This window comes from Pelobates fuscus, chromosome 4 (genome assembly GCF_036172605.1).
Source record: "Pelobates fuscus isolate aPelFus1 chromosome 4, aPelFus1.pri, whole genome shotgun sequence".
NCBI lineage: Eukaryota > Metazoa > Chordata > Amphibia > Anura > Pelobatidae > Pelobates > Pelobates fuscus.
Window position 1 is genome coordinate 207,421,006 of NC_086320.1, and position 19,172 is coordinate 207,440,177.

At 40.6% G+C, this 19,172-nt stretch overlaps 1 protein-coding gene across 1 annotated transcript in view; it reads right to left on the reverse strand.

Annotated features, from left to right (window-relative positions):
- Positions 1-19,172, reverse strand: part of LOC134608770 (dynein axonemal heavy chain 5-like) — a 315,738-nt gene that overhangs the window by 289,860 nt on the left and 6,706 nt on the right. Inside the window, exons 3-12 of the mRNA XM_063451865.1 lie at positions 16,124-16,224; positions 14,663-14,851; positions 12,738-12,812; positions 12,531-12,632; positions 12,086-12,157; positions 10,054-10,155; positions 7,568-7,754; positions 4,779-4,944; positions 766-859; positions 541-639 (exon numbers count right to left, since the gene is read on the reverse strand). Coding sequence (XP_063307935.1) covers positions 541-639; positions 766-859; positions 4,779-4,944; positions 7,568-7,754; positions 10,054-10,155; positions 12,086-12,157; positions 12,531-12,632; positions 12,738-12,812; positions 14,663-14,851; positions 16,124-16,224 — 1,187 coding nt within the window. The remainder of the gene's footprint in view (positions 1-540; positions 640-765; positions 860-4,778; positions 4,945-7,567; positions 7,755-10,053; positions 10,156-12,085; positions 12,158-12,530; positions 12,633-12,737; positions 12,813-14,662; positions 14,852-16,123; positions 16,225-19,172) is intronic.

Here is a 19,172-nt window from a genome sequence, read left to right on the forward strand (position 1 = left end):
ATATGGGTGGGGCACTGTGATGTCACATGGGGGGGCGGCAAACTTTACTTTTGCCTAGGGCGGCAAAAATCCTTGCACCGGCCCTGCAGACACTGCATCCCTGTGGGCGGACTCGGGGGGGGGGGGGGGGGGGGGGAGGACCCGGGTGCAGGCGCCCTGTAGGCCTTGCGTGCATGTGGGGGGTGGGGGGGTTGGAGTTTGGGGGGGCCTCCATGTCCGCTTTGCTTGGGGCCCCCAAATTCCTTCAAACGGCCCTGCTGTGGGCAGGAGGCTGGCAAGCAGGCTCCTCCAGGAGCTCGTGGCAAACTCACGTGGGAAGGGAAGTTTATCACATTGTATTAGTGCTAAGAATGTCTCTTTAACCCCTTAAGGACCAAACTTCTGGAATAAAAGGGAATCATGACATGTCACACATGTCATGTGTCCTTAAGGGGTTAAGTTTCTTGAATTACTGATATTCCCATATCTGTATCTCACATGTCAAATCTACAAGATATCAAAAGTGGAAACTTTTTTTTATTTTTAAACTGAACTACTTACAGGTGAGGCTTTTCCAAGCGGACCAAAAAACCTGTCCAAAGTATACAAATATTTCACGTTATCTTTGGCTTCATTTGCAGCATTTGTAACACTACAGTCCTGTGCAAAAGGGAAAAAAATACAAATTAACTCTTTTCAGTAAAATAAGAATTATAACCAACAATCAGCATAAAAAGGTTTAATCTTCAGAATATTTCTTTGCAAATAAGAATGAGTATGTTTTACCAATTCTTTCCATTGCTTCAGAATCCTGGATTTTGCAGCTTGTAGAATGCTTAGAACTTTCTTCACTTTGGGACTTTTTATTTCATCTAAAAGACTAAAGATATAAACAAAATAAATTGTTATTATTGAGCTAAATGTAGATTGGAAAAATATATTTGTTTACGTCAAGCACTAGCAGCTTATCCAGGCTTATTTACTAAAGAGAGAATTGTTAGGAATTCAAAGTAAATTCAAAGTAACTTTCAAATTTAAAGGAACACTATACTGTCAGGAATACAAACATGTATTCCTGACACTATAGTTGTAATAACAGTATTTAGGCCCCCAGCCCTCCTCTCATGCCTTTAAAAGTCTTGTTGCGGCTGGCTCCGCCAGCATAGTATAGCATAGCTGAGTCAGTCTGTGTATCTGTGTTTCTGTCTGTCTGTATGTATGTATTTGTGTTTATCTGTGTGTGTATGTATCAGTGTGAGTATCTAAGTGTGACTGTATGTGTCAATGTGAGTATCTAAGTGTGATTGTATTTGTCAGTGTGTGCATCTGTGTGTCAAGATGTGTGTATGTGTCAGTGTGAGTATCTAAGTGTGACTGTATGTGTCAGTGTGAGTATCTGTATGTCAGTGTGGATATGTGAGGGCGTGTATCTGTGTGTCAGGGTGTGTGTACGTGTCAGTGTGAATTTGAAAGTGTGTGTGTCAGTGTGTATATGTGGGCATCTGTGTGTTAATGTGCATGTATGACCCATTGTATAGTGCTACAGAATTTGCTGGCGCTATATAAATAATATATTAATAATAATAATACCTGTGTAAGTATGTATGTGGCAGTCCATATGTGTAAGTGTGCATATCAAACACCAACATAGCATGCAAACAAACCCCTGCAGTCTCCAAAATTATATACAAACTCATACCTTCATTCAAACACCAATACTACACACCACTGCGCACCCGCATTTAAAAGCCAACACTACATACGAACACACCCCTGCAATCAAACGCAAACATTACATACAAACACACTCCTGTATTAAAACACTAAAATTATATACAAACATACCCCTGCATTCAAACACAAACAATACACACAAGTATACCACTGCATTCCAATGGCAGCAGTACATATAAATACACCCCTACATGCACACACATATAAAACCATGTTTACATTTAAATGCACAAACTGCTCACAAATACAACCCTGCAAGCCTGGGCAAATGGTTGATCTCCAGCAGCAAAGCTTTATGGGAGTTGTATGAAGATGGGCTTCTAACTTTTGGCCACCTTTGTGCTAGAGGGGGGCCCAAAAACGTTCTTGCACCAGGGCCCTCACTACATTATTTCCGCCATTGTTTGGCACATCCAGGGCCGGCCTTAGGGGTGTGCGAGCTGTGCGGCCGCACAGGGCGCCATGTAGCAGGGGGCGCCATGCGGCCGCACAGCCGGCCGGGTTTTTAAAAAAAAAAAAAAAATTTTTTTTTTTTTTTTTTTTTTTTAAATTTGCAGCGGGGGCGGAGCTTAACGTGCGGCGGGGGCGGAGCTAAAAGCGCCGGAAAACTGATGCAGGGGAAGCAGGAAGGAGTCCCTGCTTCCCCACCAAACAGTCACCAGGAGCTGCACTGCCTCCACAATGAGTGATTGCCAGGTGAGTGTGACTCTCTGCCTGTGGGTATTACTGTCTGTGTGTGTGTGTGTGTGTGTGTGTGTGTGTATGACTGTCTGCCTCTGTGTGTCTGTGTATGACTGTCTGCCTGTGTGTGTCTGTGTGTATGACTGTCTGCCTCTGTGTGTGTATTACTGTCTGTGTGTGTGTGTGTATGACTGTCTGCCTCTGTGTATGACTGTCTGCCTGTGTGTGTCTGTGTGTGGGTGTATGACTGTCTGCCTCTGTGTGTCTGTGTATGACTGTCTGCCTCTGTGTGTCTGTGTATGACTGTCTGCCTGTGTGTGTCTGTGTATGACTGTCTGCCTGTGTGTGTCTGTGTGTACGACTGTCTGCCTCTGTGTGTCTGTGTGTATGACTGTCTGCCTGCATAGGCGTGCGCACGGGGTGTGCCTGGGCACACCCTAATCCCCGCAGCACGCCTATGTATTGAGACCGGCAGGGGAGATCTCAGGATCTCCGCTGTCGGCTCATGCAGAGCCGGCGCTATCCGAGCGCCGGCTCTGCTCTCAGCATTCCTCCCCACCGACCCACAGGCAGGGAGGGAGGCAGGAGAGGACCGGCGGAGCACTTGCCAGCAGCTCCGCCGGGTTCCTCTCGCGAGATTTGAGCGTTGCCGCAGCAACGCTCAAATCTCGCGAGAGTGAACTCTAGCCCCGCAGGGTAGAGTTCACTCTCCACTGGACCACCAGGGATGGCGGTAGCATGGTCCCCCCTCCCTACATAAGGTAACAAGGGAGGGGGGATATTAACTAAACAACACCTCACCTCACCTCCACTGGACCACCAGGGAAGGCAGCAGGAACAAGAATCCCCCCTCCCTACATAAGGTAAGAAGGGAGGGGGGATATTGAGTCATGTACCCCCACCTCCACCCCCCACAAACACCCACACACATACAGCACACACACGCACCTACACACATACAGCACCCTCACACAGCACACACACATACAGCACCCTCACACAGCACACACACACATACAGCACCCTCACACAGCACACACACACATACAGCACACACATACAGCACCCACACACACAGCACCTACACACACACAGCACACACAGGACCTACACACATACAGCACCCACACACACAGCACCTATACACATACAGCACCCACACACACATACAGCACCCACACACACATACAGCACCCACACACATACAGCACCCTCACACAGCGCAAACACACACATACAGCACCCACACACATACAGCACCCTCACATAGCGCACACACACACAGCACCTACACACATACAGCACACACACATACAGCACCCCCACACACACAGCACCCACACAGCACCTACACACACATATAGCACCCCCACACACACAGCACACATACAGCACACACACAGCACCCACACCCACATACAGCACCCACACACATACAGCACACACACACACAGCGCCCTTACACACACACACACACACACACACAGCAGTGTGTGTGTATAAATAAATAAATATATATATATATATACACACACATACATATACACGCGGCGTGTGTTTGTGGTTTAGGGTGCACACCCTAATGCAATAGGCTGCGCACGCCTATGTCTGCCTGTGTGTGTCTGTGTGTATGACTGTCTGCGTGTGTGTATGACTGTCTGCCTCTGTGTGTATTACTGTCTGCCTCTGTGTGTGTCTGTGTGTATTACTGTCTGTATGACTGACTGCCTCTGTGTGTGTCTGTGTGTATTACTGTCTGTGTATGTGTGTATGACTGACTGTCTGCCTGTGTGTGTCTGTGTGTGTGAGACTGTCTGCCTTTGTGTGTCTGTGTGTGTGTGTGTATGACTGTCTGCCTGTGTGTGTGTGTATGGCCGTCTGACTCTGTGTGTGTCACATACAACCAATACACGCATATCACACACTGTTAATACACCCATTACAAATATCACACATAGCATACATATCACACACAGTCATCACACCTACTATCACATACACAGACAACACAAACATTACAGCATACATGGATGACGGGGGGGGGGGGGGCGCTGTGAAGATTTTTCGCACAGGGCGTCTAAATGCCTAAGGCCGGCCCTGGGCACATCTGGTGTTTATGAACAATTAATACTCAGTTTTTACTTTATTATGGCAAGTAGTATCTACAAAATACATAACATAGGAGGCAGAGTGAAGAAGAAATGTTTTAAATATTTGTATTATTTGTGTTGTGGCTGTTATCTATCAATCTATCTAATCTATGGATTTTTTTTCAGCATACAGAGTTACCCTAAAAGCTAATTTAATCACAATCACTGCCAAGTCACTGTTTATCTAAGAAATGACTGGCTTTATCATTATTAAATTTGCTATAACTTATAAACCTGTTAAATGATGACATCCGCGACTTCCAGTGTTCCAGCTCAGCAAAGGGACCTATGTCGTCCGCTTCCTTCCTCATCTGCTCACTTTCTGCAAGGACCTGCTCTATCTGTTTAATCCATACTGTCAGCATTTTCTCCAACTTCTCAATGGTTTCACTGTTACTCCCTAAAAACAATATGCTTTATTAAATGGCACCAGCACCGAAAATAGCAAATACATTTTTAGAGTTATTATATCAAATTCCTTTGCTTCATCATTATGTTACAATTACAACAGATCTAATTTCATAATAAGAACAATATCCTTTATGTTCAGCATTTTATATTCCGTTATATAAAAACACCATTTGCCTGGGAAACGTTTTATAGTTTATAATTTACAAATCAATTATTTTCAAGGATGAGAAATCTATTTTAAAAACAGAGTAGACTATGATGTTGCCTAAAGTGTTTTTTGTTTGTGCACAATAATTTCGGTCACAAACTATAGTGTTTTTTTTCTTTAATCATATAATACATTGTATGTACATTGCCACGGCCGCAGGATCAGAAAGGTACAATGTCTGCGCTCAGGAGGGCTAAGAACATTCAGCATAATTATAAACACTAAATTATTAATTGTGTTGGCACTCAATTACTGGGTGGTGCAGGTATTAGAGGTATTCCCCATCATAATTATAAACACTATAGAAGCCAAATACAGACAGGGATACAACCCATTTATGGCAGCGATGGCTAACCTGAGGATGGATATGACATTCAATCATTTATAATGGACGACAGCTGCTGTCACTGATCATTAGGGATCTATCAATTAACTACTGTTAAGTGCAAGTGCAAGTTCTTAAAGGGACACTATAGTCACCACAACAAATACAGTTTAATGTTGTTGTTCTGGTGAGTATAGTCAGTCCCTGCAGGCATTTTCAGAGAATAGGCATTGTTTACATTGCTCCCTAGGAACACCTCCAGTGGCAGTCACTCAGATGGCCACAAGAGGTGCTGCACAACAAAAGCATTGGATTGTCTGAGATTGTCAATTCTGATGATCTCAGCCAAGTATTTGGGGCGGGGGTGGAGCATGTGCCAGCGGACCTGCACAGCACTTGAATAAAGGTAAGATTTAACTTTATTTAAGGGGAGCACGGTGGGGGTAGCCACCTAGATAGGGTTTTTAGCTCTATAGTGTCAGGATTCCTAAACCTATAGTGTTTCTTTAATTGCACATGTTTCTAAGAACTTTGTTTGGGAACCCTACAAAGAGGAAATCATTACTTGTGAATGCTGTTAATAATAATAATATACTTTTTATTTAGCACTTTTCTGACACAAAAACACATTCCAACATATTCTCTGATTTTTACAGGCTTAGCAGATGATTGCTAGTTGTTACTATTACTCAAATCAAAACAGAGGACAATAGAATACCGAGAACAGACAACTCGTACGGCCCCTGTTCAGTTCTCAAGCCAGCTTTAGCTCACAAAGAGAACCTAAACCATTTACATCTCAGACTGATCCCACCCTAAGAGCGGTCAAGAACTGAAATGCTGGCAGTCTCTCTCTGCTCGAGAGATGCAACAACCCCAAATGATCCTTAAACATTGGTGGATCTTGCAAGTGAAGTTCAGTGGGTACTCCTCTAGGCACATTGAGCAATTAGACCACATTTGGATGACCCTTTTGCCCACGTTATCAAACTCAAAACATTGAAGGATGAAAGCATAATTGACTGTTTCTTTATATTGTATATATAGTATTCTCTACTCTATAATCTTTTGGGCTTGATCAGGTACCATAGCACTTGCATTTCCAGTGGAGCTATCTCATATACATAAAACACTAACTCAACATGGAATTTTATTTAGCAAATGTTTCAATGCTGAGAATGATAACTGTTAATTGTGAAGTCATTTTCTTAAAAGATTACTCCTTGCTCCATGACCATTTTAGTGATTTGAAGTTGTCATGGTGTCTGGAGTCTGTATGTACATTTAACTATGAAACACAGCACATCCAAAGTTTAGCCCCTTTGTTGCCAGAGGTGTAACATGTAACTTCTGGCTGTTAAACAGGGGGGTCATTAGCCATCCCAGAACAAGAATTGCAGGCTTCCAATGGCGGCACAGCTCCTTCCTCCATGCCACTCATGTCCTCCCCCTCAGCCTGTCCTCCCTCTACATCCCCCTCCAGGTAGAAATATGTCAGTGGACTAGGAACAGATTGCAGGGAGAACATGCCTACGGCTCTGGAATGGAAGTAAGCTTTAAGTTTATTTCTTTATTTAAGTGGTGGTGGTGAACTCGAGTAAGAAAGGTTACTCTAACCAAAAACAGTTGATTTTTAAAACACAATTTTACAGTTGGAGTAACCGTTTAACATATTGTAGGCAATGCTTTGTTAATCTGGTCTATTGCCTTCTTTATCCATTACAGAATGAAATTAGCTTGCTGCCATGGAAACAAGAAGAGAATACGTTTCAGTAAAATATATGAGTACATTCCAAGTGTCACATAATTCCGTTATCTATTCATCATCATACATTTTGCTGTTAGACTTTGCTTTAGGCCTAAACCCACTTGTCCAAAATGGAGTGTTTGCTAGAAATAAACTGACTGACATCTCAATAAAAAGTTAGTAACATTATTTTATATTTATATGAGTTTGAAGTTTGAAGTAAAATTGGAAATCTCTGAAGTCAATCTCTCCCATATATTGTGATCAGTGCCGAGACCTATCTGAGGCTGCAAAGATTTGTTACTTTTACATCACTTCAATCAGTTACTAACCTGCATTTATAAAATCTGAAGGATCATTCATGTTGTCAAGGAAATTTCCTATGTCAACTTTCTTAAGTTCAATTTTTCCTTCCAGATTGTTCCTTGCCGATGATAACGTTGCCACAAATTTATCCAGGGAGTCTAAAAACTCTTGAATTTGCAGGTTCTCCACACCCTCCTTCACAGCTCCCCAATTCTAAGTATGAAAATGACATTTTATTGAGTCGGTTATTTAATGCACACACGCTATGTGTAAACAAATTGTTCACACGTCACTCCCCAACTCAATTCATGCTCAGTGTGAGCCAGAGCTCAATGATGGGCGAACTCATTGGCCGAGAGTATCAGCTTATCACTCTCAGGCAATGAGCTATGGCCTGCACCACTGGGTATAGCTCAGTGAACAGCTTCCTGCACTTACTGAGCAACAGTGGAGGTGGGGAGCGGGGACATCAAATATTCTAAAACGGTGTAACTCCTTACAACAGCGGGGCACCAGGGCATTCCTGGCATCATAACATCTACAGCACACTTTAAAAACAGAATATACTATGCTTTGTTTGTATTCATTTTCATATTTGTCTTGAAATATAATATCATATTTTCTCAGGTTACAAAAACTGTTTTATTTTATGTGTTTATATATTTATTTTATATCGCACTCTAATAACTTTTTGGTTCTCTAACTTTATCTAAGTCGCAGAACATAATTATAGCGTTCACTCGTTTTGAATTATCACTATATTTATAGTATATCAATATAAATGTACTATAAATATTTTTGTTTCAATAAAACTATTTTGTGGCAGGGTAAGGGCTAGAAAAACATGTTGTGTCTACCATTAGTCGTACAGTTTCAGGGGGGAACATGGAAAGGTGGTCTCTTCTAACTTTAACCTGTATCTCTCGGGTGCTGACATCTTCGTCCGGTGGTTGCTCTTCTGCTCCTGGCCTTGCCAATGTCACTGTTGTACTCTCGAAGAGAGTACATCATTGAGGTCTTTGATGATCTCAGCCACAGAGGCAGGACCTGCCACGGCGAGGTCAGCGCAGCGTTGGAGAAATGGTAAATTTAAAACCTTTTCAAAGCGACCTGTGGGGGCCGGGATAGCTAAATAGTTTATTTAACACTTTAGTGTTAGGAGTGCATGTTTGTGTTCCTGACACTGTAGAGTTCTAATTTGTCTATTTATAAGGTGGCCATATTTGGAAAGTAGAAATAAGTTAGACACACACAGAGTGTCACCAGCTTAATGCTTATGAATGTAGAATAAAACCATAACAACCTATTTTCTATATCTCAAGTTATAGAATAGGTCTACAATCCATTAATAAGGGCATTGCATTGCAAACTGAGGCGAGGATATTGATATCTTACATTATCTAAAATAAAGATGTACATGCCATCAGTTTGTTATAATAATCTTGTAACATTCCAATAGCACCATCTGTTGGCGATTGCATGGAGCTGACTACAACATAAATACCATAGACACAGCATTATAGTAGTTAGCAACAAAACTGACTTCAGTTTAGAGAAAAAAGGACCCATCCATTTACAGTGAGGTTCTGGTACGATATTAATAATATAAAAGAATTGTCCCTTTTGAGTTAATGGCGTATTTTATTAGCTAAAAGCTACTGACATTTGATTTTAGTTATCAATTTAATCTTGCTCCCTCTGTTTCTTTACTGTACACACTCCTTATCCTCTGTAACACTAAAATCTAGTTCTTGATATTCCATTTGAACATCTTTTTATAACTCCGTGTCTTCTTCATTGTTCTCTAAGCGAATTAGAACTCAAGATTCGCTTTGTTCCTGCCTAGCTGCCATCTTTATGTCAGACGTGTTTGGACCTATCTTGGATTATTTCTGTCCCGATCCTGTCATTTTGATATCCTTTTGATGGCTGCAGTAAAACTCAGTGGCCACAGAAATCAAACATCTTCGCCTGTTATAAACATCTATCAGTGTGTTCATTTCTACTCCAAGCCTAGAGCTGGTGTAAGAATATAATTGTAATTTTAAAGCGCTACGGAATATGTTGGCGCTATATAAATATAATAATAATAATAGGCAAAAACCCATTATATGTTTGTGCATCCCATACTTCCCTCAATCTCTTTTGCTTCTTTAATTTCTCGCTATCCACCAGTCTCTGAGTTTTGATAAAGGCTTAATCCAGGAAGTCAGGAATGTAGAGATTGTTAAGTAAGCAACTTTTATTTAGCTAATTAATCATTTATTTAATAATTTTTTTCTGTGTTTTTACCCAATGAGCCCGTTTACCATTTTCATATACAGTATCTCTTGTCAAATCACCTTTAAAGTGGAAGATATTTGTGAAGGGCTTCAGTGTGTATTTACACTTTATTAGGTTGAAATGAAGGCCTTATAGCATGAACAATCTTCTAGAACCACAGTGTTAGTGAGCTTTAAAGTCAGCTTTAAGAAGACCCAACAAATAACACCAGTGTATTCACAGGACTTACCTCTTGGCATTTAAGTGATGGCACCAAGATACTAGCGAATAGGATTTCCAGACCCTGGAGAATGTTGCCATTTGTACACTCAAACATACTGAAGTTTACCTCCTGCAACAGACAAACAGAATACGAAAAGCTCATGTTACAAGCAAAAATGTCACGAAGGAAGTATCTGAGCAGCTACGGATAAAAGAGCAAACGACCGTGTATTGTATTTTAAGCTAAATCAATGTGTCACTCCTCAAGGTGATACAATAAATCATTGCTTGCATTCAATTCAAGTTAAGTGTGTAGAATTAACAATGGAGTCAGTTCTCACATTGACTTTAATCTTTCAGTATTTAGGCATTTGCTTTTCAGTATTGCAAAACAGTTACTGAATGGATTAATGTGATGAGCTAAGTGCCTAGTAACCAAATGAACAGTAACTAGAGACAGTGAAAAGCATAACAGTGTGTCTAAAGTTCCAAATAAAAGTTAACAACCGATCATTTGAAAACTCTGTTATGTGCAAGACGTCAGTGTTTCATTGTACTTGGCTGATAATTCTATCTTAACATTGTTCTAGCCTGATGACTAGCTAATGTATAAATAAGCAGATTTGATTTTATCCAGAGCCATTTTCTTCTGAAGACTTTGCCCTTGAGGCAGATTACAGAGGATGCAAGACATACATAGATCTTCTGTGTAATCACCTGAATTCCATTCTCAAACATATACTAATCTATAGGCTTCCTTTCCTTTTCACATTAACTGTCCTGATAAGAATGATAGAGTAATTTTAAAGGTCCAATTCCAAAAATAGTTGCCCACTTTATTTTATGAAACCTTTTTAAGATGCTCATTTAAAAAAAAACAAAAAACCTTCTTTATCACAAAAGTATGTTATTAATTCAACAACATTTCCATTAGAGGAAACTGGACTAGATGAGCACATGTATACAATCATATCGTGATGTCACTTTTGGTCTTCTTACATCAGGGTCTTTTCTAGAATTATTTACACACCAGTGCCCCCCATACTCTTCAAGGCATACTCTCTGTACTCATGTCTACAGCAATATCTTCTCTCTGTTCTAATCTCTACTATTTTCTCAGTATACTCATTTCTATAACAATATCACCTACAATTATTTGTATATCAGCCCCACCTGTACTATTCTAAGTAGCAATGCACTTTTCTGTAGACATCAATATACTAATATGTGTGGATGTACTCATCTCTATCGTAATTAATTCTCTCTGTACAGAACTCCAAACAATATCTCCTCTCAGTACTCATATATTTAGCAATGCCTTCTTTCTGTACTCATCTCTATAGCAGTATCTCCTCCCTATAATCATGTCTATATCAATATCTCTATACTCACCCTTTCAAATATTTCAGAAGTCTCTGTGCATTAGCATCATCATTCTGAGTGATAATCTACTGGTACATTTGTATCAGCACAATCAGGGCCGGTGCAAGGATTTTTGGCTACACAGGCAAAGATGCATTTTGATGCATCATTTCCTCCCGTGACCCCCTTGGTTAGGGGGTGTTAATCTGGGTTGAGTTAACATGCAATAGCCACAAGTCCATTTTAAACGCGATACAATTCTAGCATTAAACCGAATTTATAAGCATAGTTAATATGATGTTTACAATTGGACTAACTAATCTGTCAGTTGATGTATTCGTTCCAAAACATATCAATAACTAGAAACTCAGTGGATGCTATCTCCTTATCTAAGTACTAGGCTACAGCCAGTGATTCTGTTACTTTTATCTCATTTATAAGGAGTGGGAATGTCTCCATACAGTTTGCATATTGTACCGCATTTTTATTGTAATATGCTTTATTTAGATTATATCATAACCACTTCTTTTATTTTTGTAATTCAATAATGAAGTATAATCTGTATGCTCGTTTGTTATTGCAACTGTTAACTGTCAATTTATATTTTATCTCATCTGTATGCCATGCATATACGACCAAAAAAAAAATGTTTGAAAGTTAAGTTCATAATTAGAGACATCACATAACTTGACACTCACTTGGGAAATGTTGGAAGTACTGATTGCCTTTTCTGTGGTCCTCAGGAAAAAAAGGCAAGTACCTGTCAGACACTAAAGAAAAACATATGTAGATAAATTAGTACTTTATCCATTAGGTTGGAGAGTTTATATTTGTTCGTTTATAAATATTTATGAGAGCAGCTAAAACAATGCATCTCTATGAGAAAAATTCAGTGGTACCTACTGTGCAGCACTGTCCCAGGAACCACCTACAGTGGCCATCTGAGGAGTGGCAACTGGAGGTGTCCCTGGGGAGCAATGTAAACACTGCCTTTTATCTGAAAAGGCAGTGTTTGCATGAAAATGCTTGCAATGAATGATTAGAACAACTAAATTATTCTGTGAATAATCTTAAAATGGTGGAAATGGCAAAACTTAAGAAAATAAACCTAAATGTCTTTGTGTATTTGATGATATGACGTACCTCAGTGGAGCCCATCGTGATAAATAGCTTCTTCTGTAAAGCTGAATAGGATGTGTTTAAGTTAGCCCCATCTGCCAACATGGAAACATTTTTCTTATTTGGCTGGAATACAAAGGTAATTGGCATCATTAAAAATCTACAGGCAGATATAACAACAACATTGGCAAACTTATTATAAAATGTTTATTTAAAGTAATATATGCATACCTGGGCAACTTCTTGGTAAAAGAAAATTAGCTTTTTTGATCCATTTGCAGCAAAGAAATCTGCTATTAAGTTGAACTGTAACAAAAACAGAACAAAAACAGAACAAAAACATAAATTATAGTGTTAATATTATTAACATAAAGTATATATAATAACACACATTGCATTTTAAATGTCTTTAAACTCTAGTAACATTGAATATAAAAAACAATAATAATGATAGTAATTGAAGGATTTATATCAAATTGTTCTAAAAAGAGACAGTTACATTCTATCATTAATTCCATCATAATAATAATAAAAAATAATATTTATTAAAGTGAGCTAAAAAGTGATTGTTTTCTTTAAAATTTTCACATAAATTTACATTTGAGAAAGCTGATAAATTTAAAGCGGCAAGAAAATAATGTCTGTATTTACTTAATCTAGGCTTGCAACTGCCTATTCTCTGCCATTTCACCAATCTATTGATACAGTGTTAAGCCCGGTCACTCAAAGTACTAATACCATCTATCCAGTGGGCATGGTCTCTCTGACCCCTTGAAACTATGCCCATTAAAGAAACATTTTAGTGTAAGGAATACAAAACTGTATTCCTGATATAAGAGTGTTCCTCGTGCCGCCCCTCCCCCAGTCCACCAGCAAATAAAGAGTTAAAAACCCTTTCTACACTCACCTTATTCCAGCTCTGGCTCTATCTCCTTCACTTCTGACATCAGCACTGAAGGGCAAGCGCCACATCAGACCTTCCCCATAGGAAAGCATTGATTCACGGAGTCAAAGTTCGTGAAAGAGCAGGAAGCATCTCTATTGGCTGTCTCGCAGACAGCCACTAGAGGCAGTCTAAGCCTCTTGGTGGGTTAAGGGGACAAGGACGCTCCACCCAGACCACTTTAATGAGATTAACTGGTCTGGGTGCCTATAGTGTCCATTTAAGGTTAAGACTGCAGTTTACACAACTCATCCTTCTTCTACATGGACTATTTCACGAGAGTCTTAGCTTGACAGATTCTATTAAACTGTTCTCAAAATTGTGTAGCTCTATTAAGATGTTGAAAACTAAATGCAGTACTTATTCAATGATGTATTTTTATGCAGTAATTTGTAAAAGAGAATGTGCATGCTAGATTGTAAGTTCATGGACAGGGATCTCCTTTTCATTTTGTGCTACCGTATATATTGTATTGCTTTCAAAAACCCCATACTTTGTTAATATATTCATTGTAGAATAATTAAAAATAATAATATGGAAATTAATCTCAATAGTGTCCATTACTTTCATTATATTAATACTTTTACTATGTGGCTGCATCTTTGGAAATTCAGAAACACTGTATAATATAATATTTCAATAAGAAATGTATTACACTTAAATATGTGATGTGTAATACTGCCACTATTTCTAAGAGTGCAGCAGCACTGAAAGATGGTAAAAAAAATAAGTCACAAGGTCAGTGACGTACATACCGCAGTCGCAGGGGTCGCGGCTGCGACCGGGCACGGCCCACCGGGGGGCCCGGCCACTCTGCGACTCGGTATGTACGCCAGTGTGGCCAGCCTCTTCTCCTGGGGGCCCCAGGAGCTGGCCACATCAGGGCCCCCTGAGGCTGACCCAGGTGTCACCGGGCTAGCGGGCGCGCAAGGGAGCACTCTCCCCTGTCTGTGTGTGTTAGTTTGTGTGTCAGTGTGTGTGTGTGTGTGTCAGAGAGTAAGCGCGGGGAGGGGGCCCACGGATCAATTTTCACACCGGGGCCCCATGGGTCGTGTGTACGCCACTGCACAAGGTGTAAATAAGGAGTATGCATTTACAGCACAGAATATGACTGATTCATTATTGAATACCTAAGCCAACATCTTTACATTGGAAGTTCCAGTAGATGGCGATGTTGCATTGTGTTGTATTTGTGTTATATTTGAGATTTTACCTTGTCATCCGATATAAGAAATTCTTCCACTTCATTATCACCAATGCCAATTCCATCAGCCAGTTTGGAGATTAAATATTTGTGTCTAGAATCAAGTTGTGCTCTCCTTTCATCTTTTGTGACTTTGGCTAATTTGGCCATTTCTTTTCTTGCCTCATTGGAAAGCACAATATTTTTTTTCCCTGTAGGCTGTACAATAAAAATAATTAACATAAATAAAGAAAATGAATGAATGTACTTCAAATTACAAATTGTTTAGTAATAATGCATTATTATCCATGATATTATCATAATGTTCAATTGTGTGTTTGTGCGGTAATTTAGCATATGTGCTAACCTTCAGAATGTGTTTTCATTAGGAATACCTGTACAGTCATATACATTGAATAAGCATGTCTTAACATGTGTTGTGCACCCTACTACCCCAATATCCTGGGACAGTTTCTTTAGAATCTGTATTTACAGGTCATATTTGGAATTCTGTCCTCTCTCAACACCCCTATGTTAGTACTTAAACTTGTTTCCTATAGGATCTAAAGTCGGAAGTAGAAAGAGGGACAAACGTGGAGTTGAGATGTAGAAAGAAATATAAAAGCACAATCTAAAGCTCTTTTACATTGTAGGGATAGTGGGCACTAGTCTGGGTACCTTCTCTAGATTCACAGACCTGCTCTCACTTACACCAGACCCCAGCAGGCAACTTTGAAATATAAAAACATTGTGTGTATGTGTCTGTGTGTCTGTGTGAGAATCTGTATGTAATAGTGTGTGACTGTATGTAAGTTGCATGATACACTGAGGACATGGGTAAATACACACATGGACAGGGAGATTCACTGGGGAACACGGGGAGATGAATTGGGGGACATTGAGAGATTTACTGGAGGATGTAGGGCAAGGGTAGGCAGCCTTCAGCACTCCAGATGTTGTGGACTACATCTCCCATAACTCTTACAGCCATAATGCTGGCAAAGCATAATTGGAGTTGTAGTCCAAAACATCTGGAGTGCCGAAGATGGATGCACTGTTAAGTCAGTGAGGACATCAGAAGGTGGAATTTTGGCAGACAGTGGGGGAGAGGGCAGCACAGTGTCTTCTGCTGGCCCAGTTCTTATGTGTGTATCTTTCCATCCAATTTCTCGTTTGTAAAATGAAGAGAAAGACACACAAGTCAAGGAATGAGGAGTCTAGAAATTTAAATAAAAAAGCAAGAAGCCCTATATGCACAAACTGAGCAGTGTAGATCATAAAAACTAAGTTTACTAAAAGGTCGATTCCAATTCACTAAGGTATTCAGCATGCCAAGAATAGAAATGACACCCATGCACTATGGATTTTAGTGACATTTTTCATATCTACACCATATTTATTATTTGTGTATAAGTTAATCATTATGTAAATGAATTCAGAATGGATTTGTATAGAACTATCACTTTCAATTTTAAACTAACAGCTACTTACCGGAATCATTGAAGTAGGAGAAGACACAGTATTTGGCGATCCTGGCACTAGGCTCGGTCTCTTCGTCGCTCCTCGCCGCCTCTGACCTTTGACTTCTGTGTCTGTGAATTATAGCACATCATTCACATGCAATAATTTACACAGTTACGGAGATATTTGTCATTTTGCTATTGATATAGTAATTTTAATTAAAGGGACACTATAGTCACCAGAACAACTACAGCTTAAGGTAGTTGTTCTAGTGAGTATAACAGCTCCCTTCAGTCATTTTCATGTAAACACTGCCTTTTCAGAGAACACCTCCAAGTGGCCACTCCCCAGATGGCCACTGGAGAGGCTTCCTGGCTCGGGGATGCACAGTAAGCAGCCCTCCCATTCAGCGTCCCTACGCTCTGCATGGAGTCGTTGAATTTTCCTCATAAAGATGCATTGATTTAATGCATCTCTATGAGGAGGTCCTGATAGGTCAAAACAATCAAATTTCCCTATGGGAAAGCATTGGATTGGCTAAAAATCGGCCATTTTGGTGCTGTCACAAAGAGGGCGGAGCAAGTGCTGGCGGACCCATGCGGCGCTGGAAATAAGGTGAAGTTTAATCTTTTATAGGGGGGCTAAGGGGGTGCAAGACACCCAAATGGTGGGTTTAGCACTATAGGGTCAGGAATACAAGTTTGTGTTCCTGACCCTATAGTGATCCTTTAATTAAAGGCTACCTCTCATGACAGTTATAAGTAATGACCAGACCACCACTAGAGGTGCTTCATTGATTCCCAGGGAGTTTAACTCTGTGAAACAACACTGGATGTCCTCACGCTTTGCATAAGGACGTCCAGCATATTGCAAATCCTCAAAGGAGAGCAATGAGTCAATGCTTTCCTATGGGAGGCCTAATGTTCGCCATGCATGCGCATTAGGTACCCCTGTCGCCATGACACCGGAGGAGGCGAGGAGTAATGCAGCAACCCAAGGGACCTCAGATCTGGAAAAAAGTAAGTGAAAAAAAGTTTATTTTTAACCTTTTATCTACTGGGAAAGGGGAAGGGTGGGAGGGACACTATAGTATTAGGAATACAGTTTTGCATTTCTAACACTATAGTGTTCTTTAAAGACAGGGGCATTTGTAGGTTGCAAAAATACCAGGGCTTCAGCCCATGATAAATATTATGGCTGCTATCTCATACATTGACTTAAACCCCTCTTTAATTCAGGCTCTATATCCAAACCTAAACCCTTGTTTGTTCTCAAATCACATTATGGAACAAAATTATTTTAATAAATTTAGAATCTTATGTAAACATTTACTTAACAATGCCCACCTACTATAATAGCCATGTACCCACAGTTTTGAAGTAGTGTGGGTGCAGTGTCCCTGTCCCTTTAGTTATGCAATGTATAATACTGTAATGTTTATATTGCAGGGTTAAGACTGCCTCAACTGAACCACAAGTGACCATAATGCAACCCCCATATCCCTCCCAAAACTGAAAGGAGGCAGGGAAGGGGCAGGGTTATCTGCCAGGAAAGAATTAGACATCATTGGTGACCTGGTCTGACGGGCTTTGTAAAAAAAAAAAGTGGACATGGCAGCCTTGCTTAATATGTACAAGGGTCACTGACAACATGCATGCTAGCCCCCCATTTTTTCTGATGTTCCCAGAAATCAGACAATAAAGAATAAACACAGTACAATGGGATATACTACATATGCTAAAGTGCTATGGGCATTCCCAATACCTCTGTGCCAACATGTAAGTGCTTGATTATGGGCTTCATGTGTCTGAAATTAAGAACTGCAGTGGTTCTTCTTAATTAATTCATAAAAGGACCACTATAGTGCCAAGAAAAACTTGTTTTCCTGGCACTATAGTGCCCTGAGGGTGCCCCCACCCTCAGGGTCCCACTCCCGCCGGGCTAAATGGAGAGGAAGGGGGGCGGGAGTGGCGCTGGGGACTCTCCTCCTCCTTTGGCCGTCATCGGCTGAATGCGCATGCGCGGCAAGAGCAACGCGCACATTCAGTCAGTCCATAGGAAAGCATTCTCAATGCTTTCTATGGACACTGGCGTCTTCTCACTGTGAAAATCACAGTGAGAAGCGCGGAAGCGCCTCTCGCGGCTGTCAATGAGACAGCCACGAGAGGCTGGATTAACCCATATGTAAACATAGCAGTTTCAGTTTACAGCAGAAAGAGTTAATCCTAGGTGGACCTGGCACCCAGACCACTTCATTAAGCTGAAGTGGTCTGGGTGCCTATAGTGGTCCGTTAACTCTGACTTTGTAGCTCTCTTACTTAGATCAAATTACAAATGTAGAAACAAGTAATATGCATTGTTTAAGACAATGGAATGTTTCATTAGATATAATGCAAAAATGGAGTAGATTACCCTTAAGAGGCCCACTTCACAACCATAGATCCGTTCAGTTTGCTGTGTTTCATGTGTGAGGAGTTTTACAGATCTATGATTATTTCCTTCTCCTTCCATTAGCTCGGTTAGCTCTGCTAGAGCGCACCTGCCTTCACCAATAAGTAGCAGCGAGCCTTTGAGCAGCGAGCATGTCTATGCGACTCTGGTGTACCTGGTCCTACCTGCAGCTTCTTCCCTGCCCCCCGTACATGCGATCTCAGGTCTAAGAATCAATGAGAAGCCTCATTTTCCAGGGACAAACTGAAAGTCTAAGCTGGGGAAAAAGGATTGCAAAGATTGCGAATGCAGTCAAAAGAACTGCATCTTTTGCAAGCTATTTTTTTAGATATGCCACCAATGACAACATGCACAAAAAAAAGAAAGTATGTATGCATGTCTTCAATGGAGGCATAACTACAAAATAGTGATTCCATCCCTCCACTCATTTTTGGAGTCGAGTGTTCCTTTAAGGCAGGGGTAAGCAACCTTCGGCTCTACAGATGTTTTGGACTACATCTCCCATAATGCTTTTACAGCCATATTGCTGGCAAAGCATCAAGGGAGATGTAGTCCACAACATCTGTAGAGCCGAAGGTTGCCTACCCCTGCTTTAAGGAAACACATGCAGCACGTATAATAGCATTAT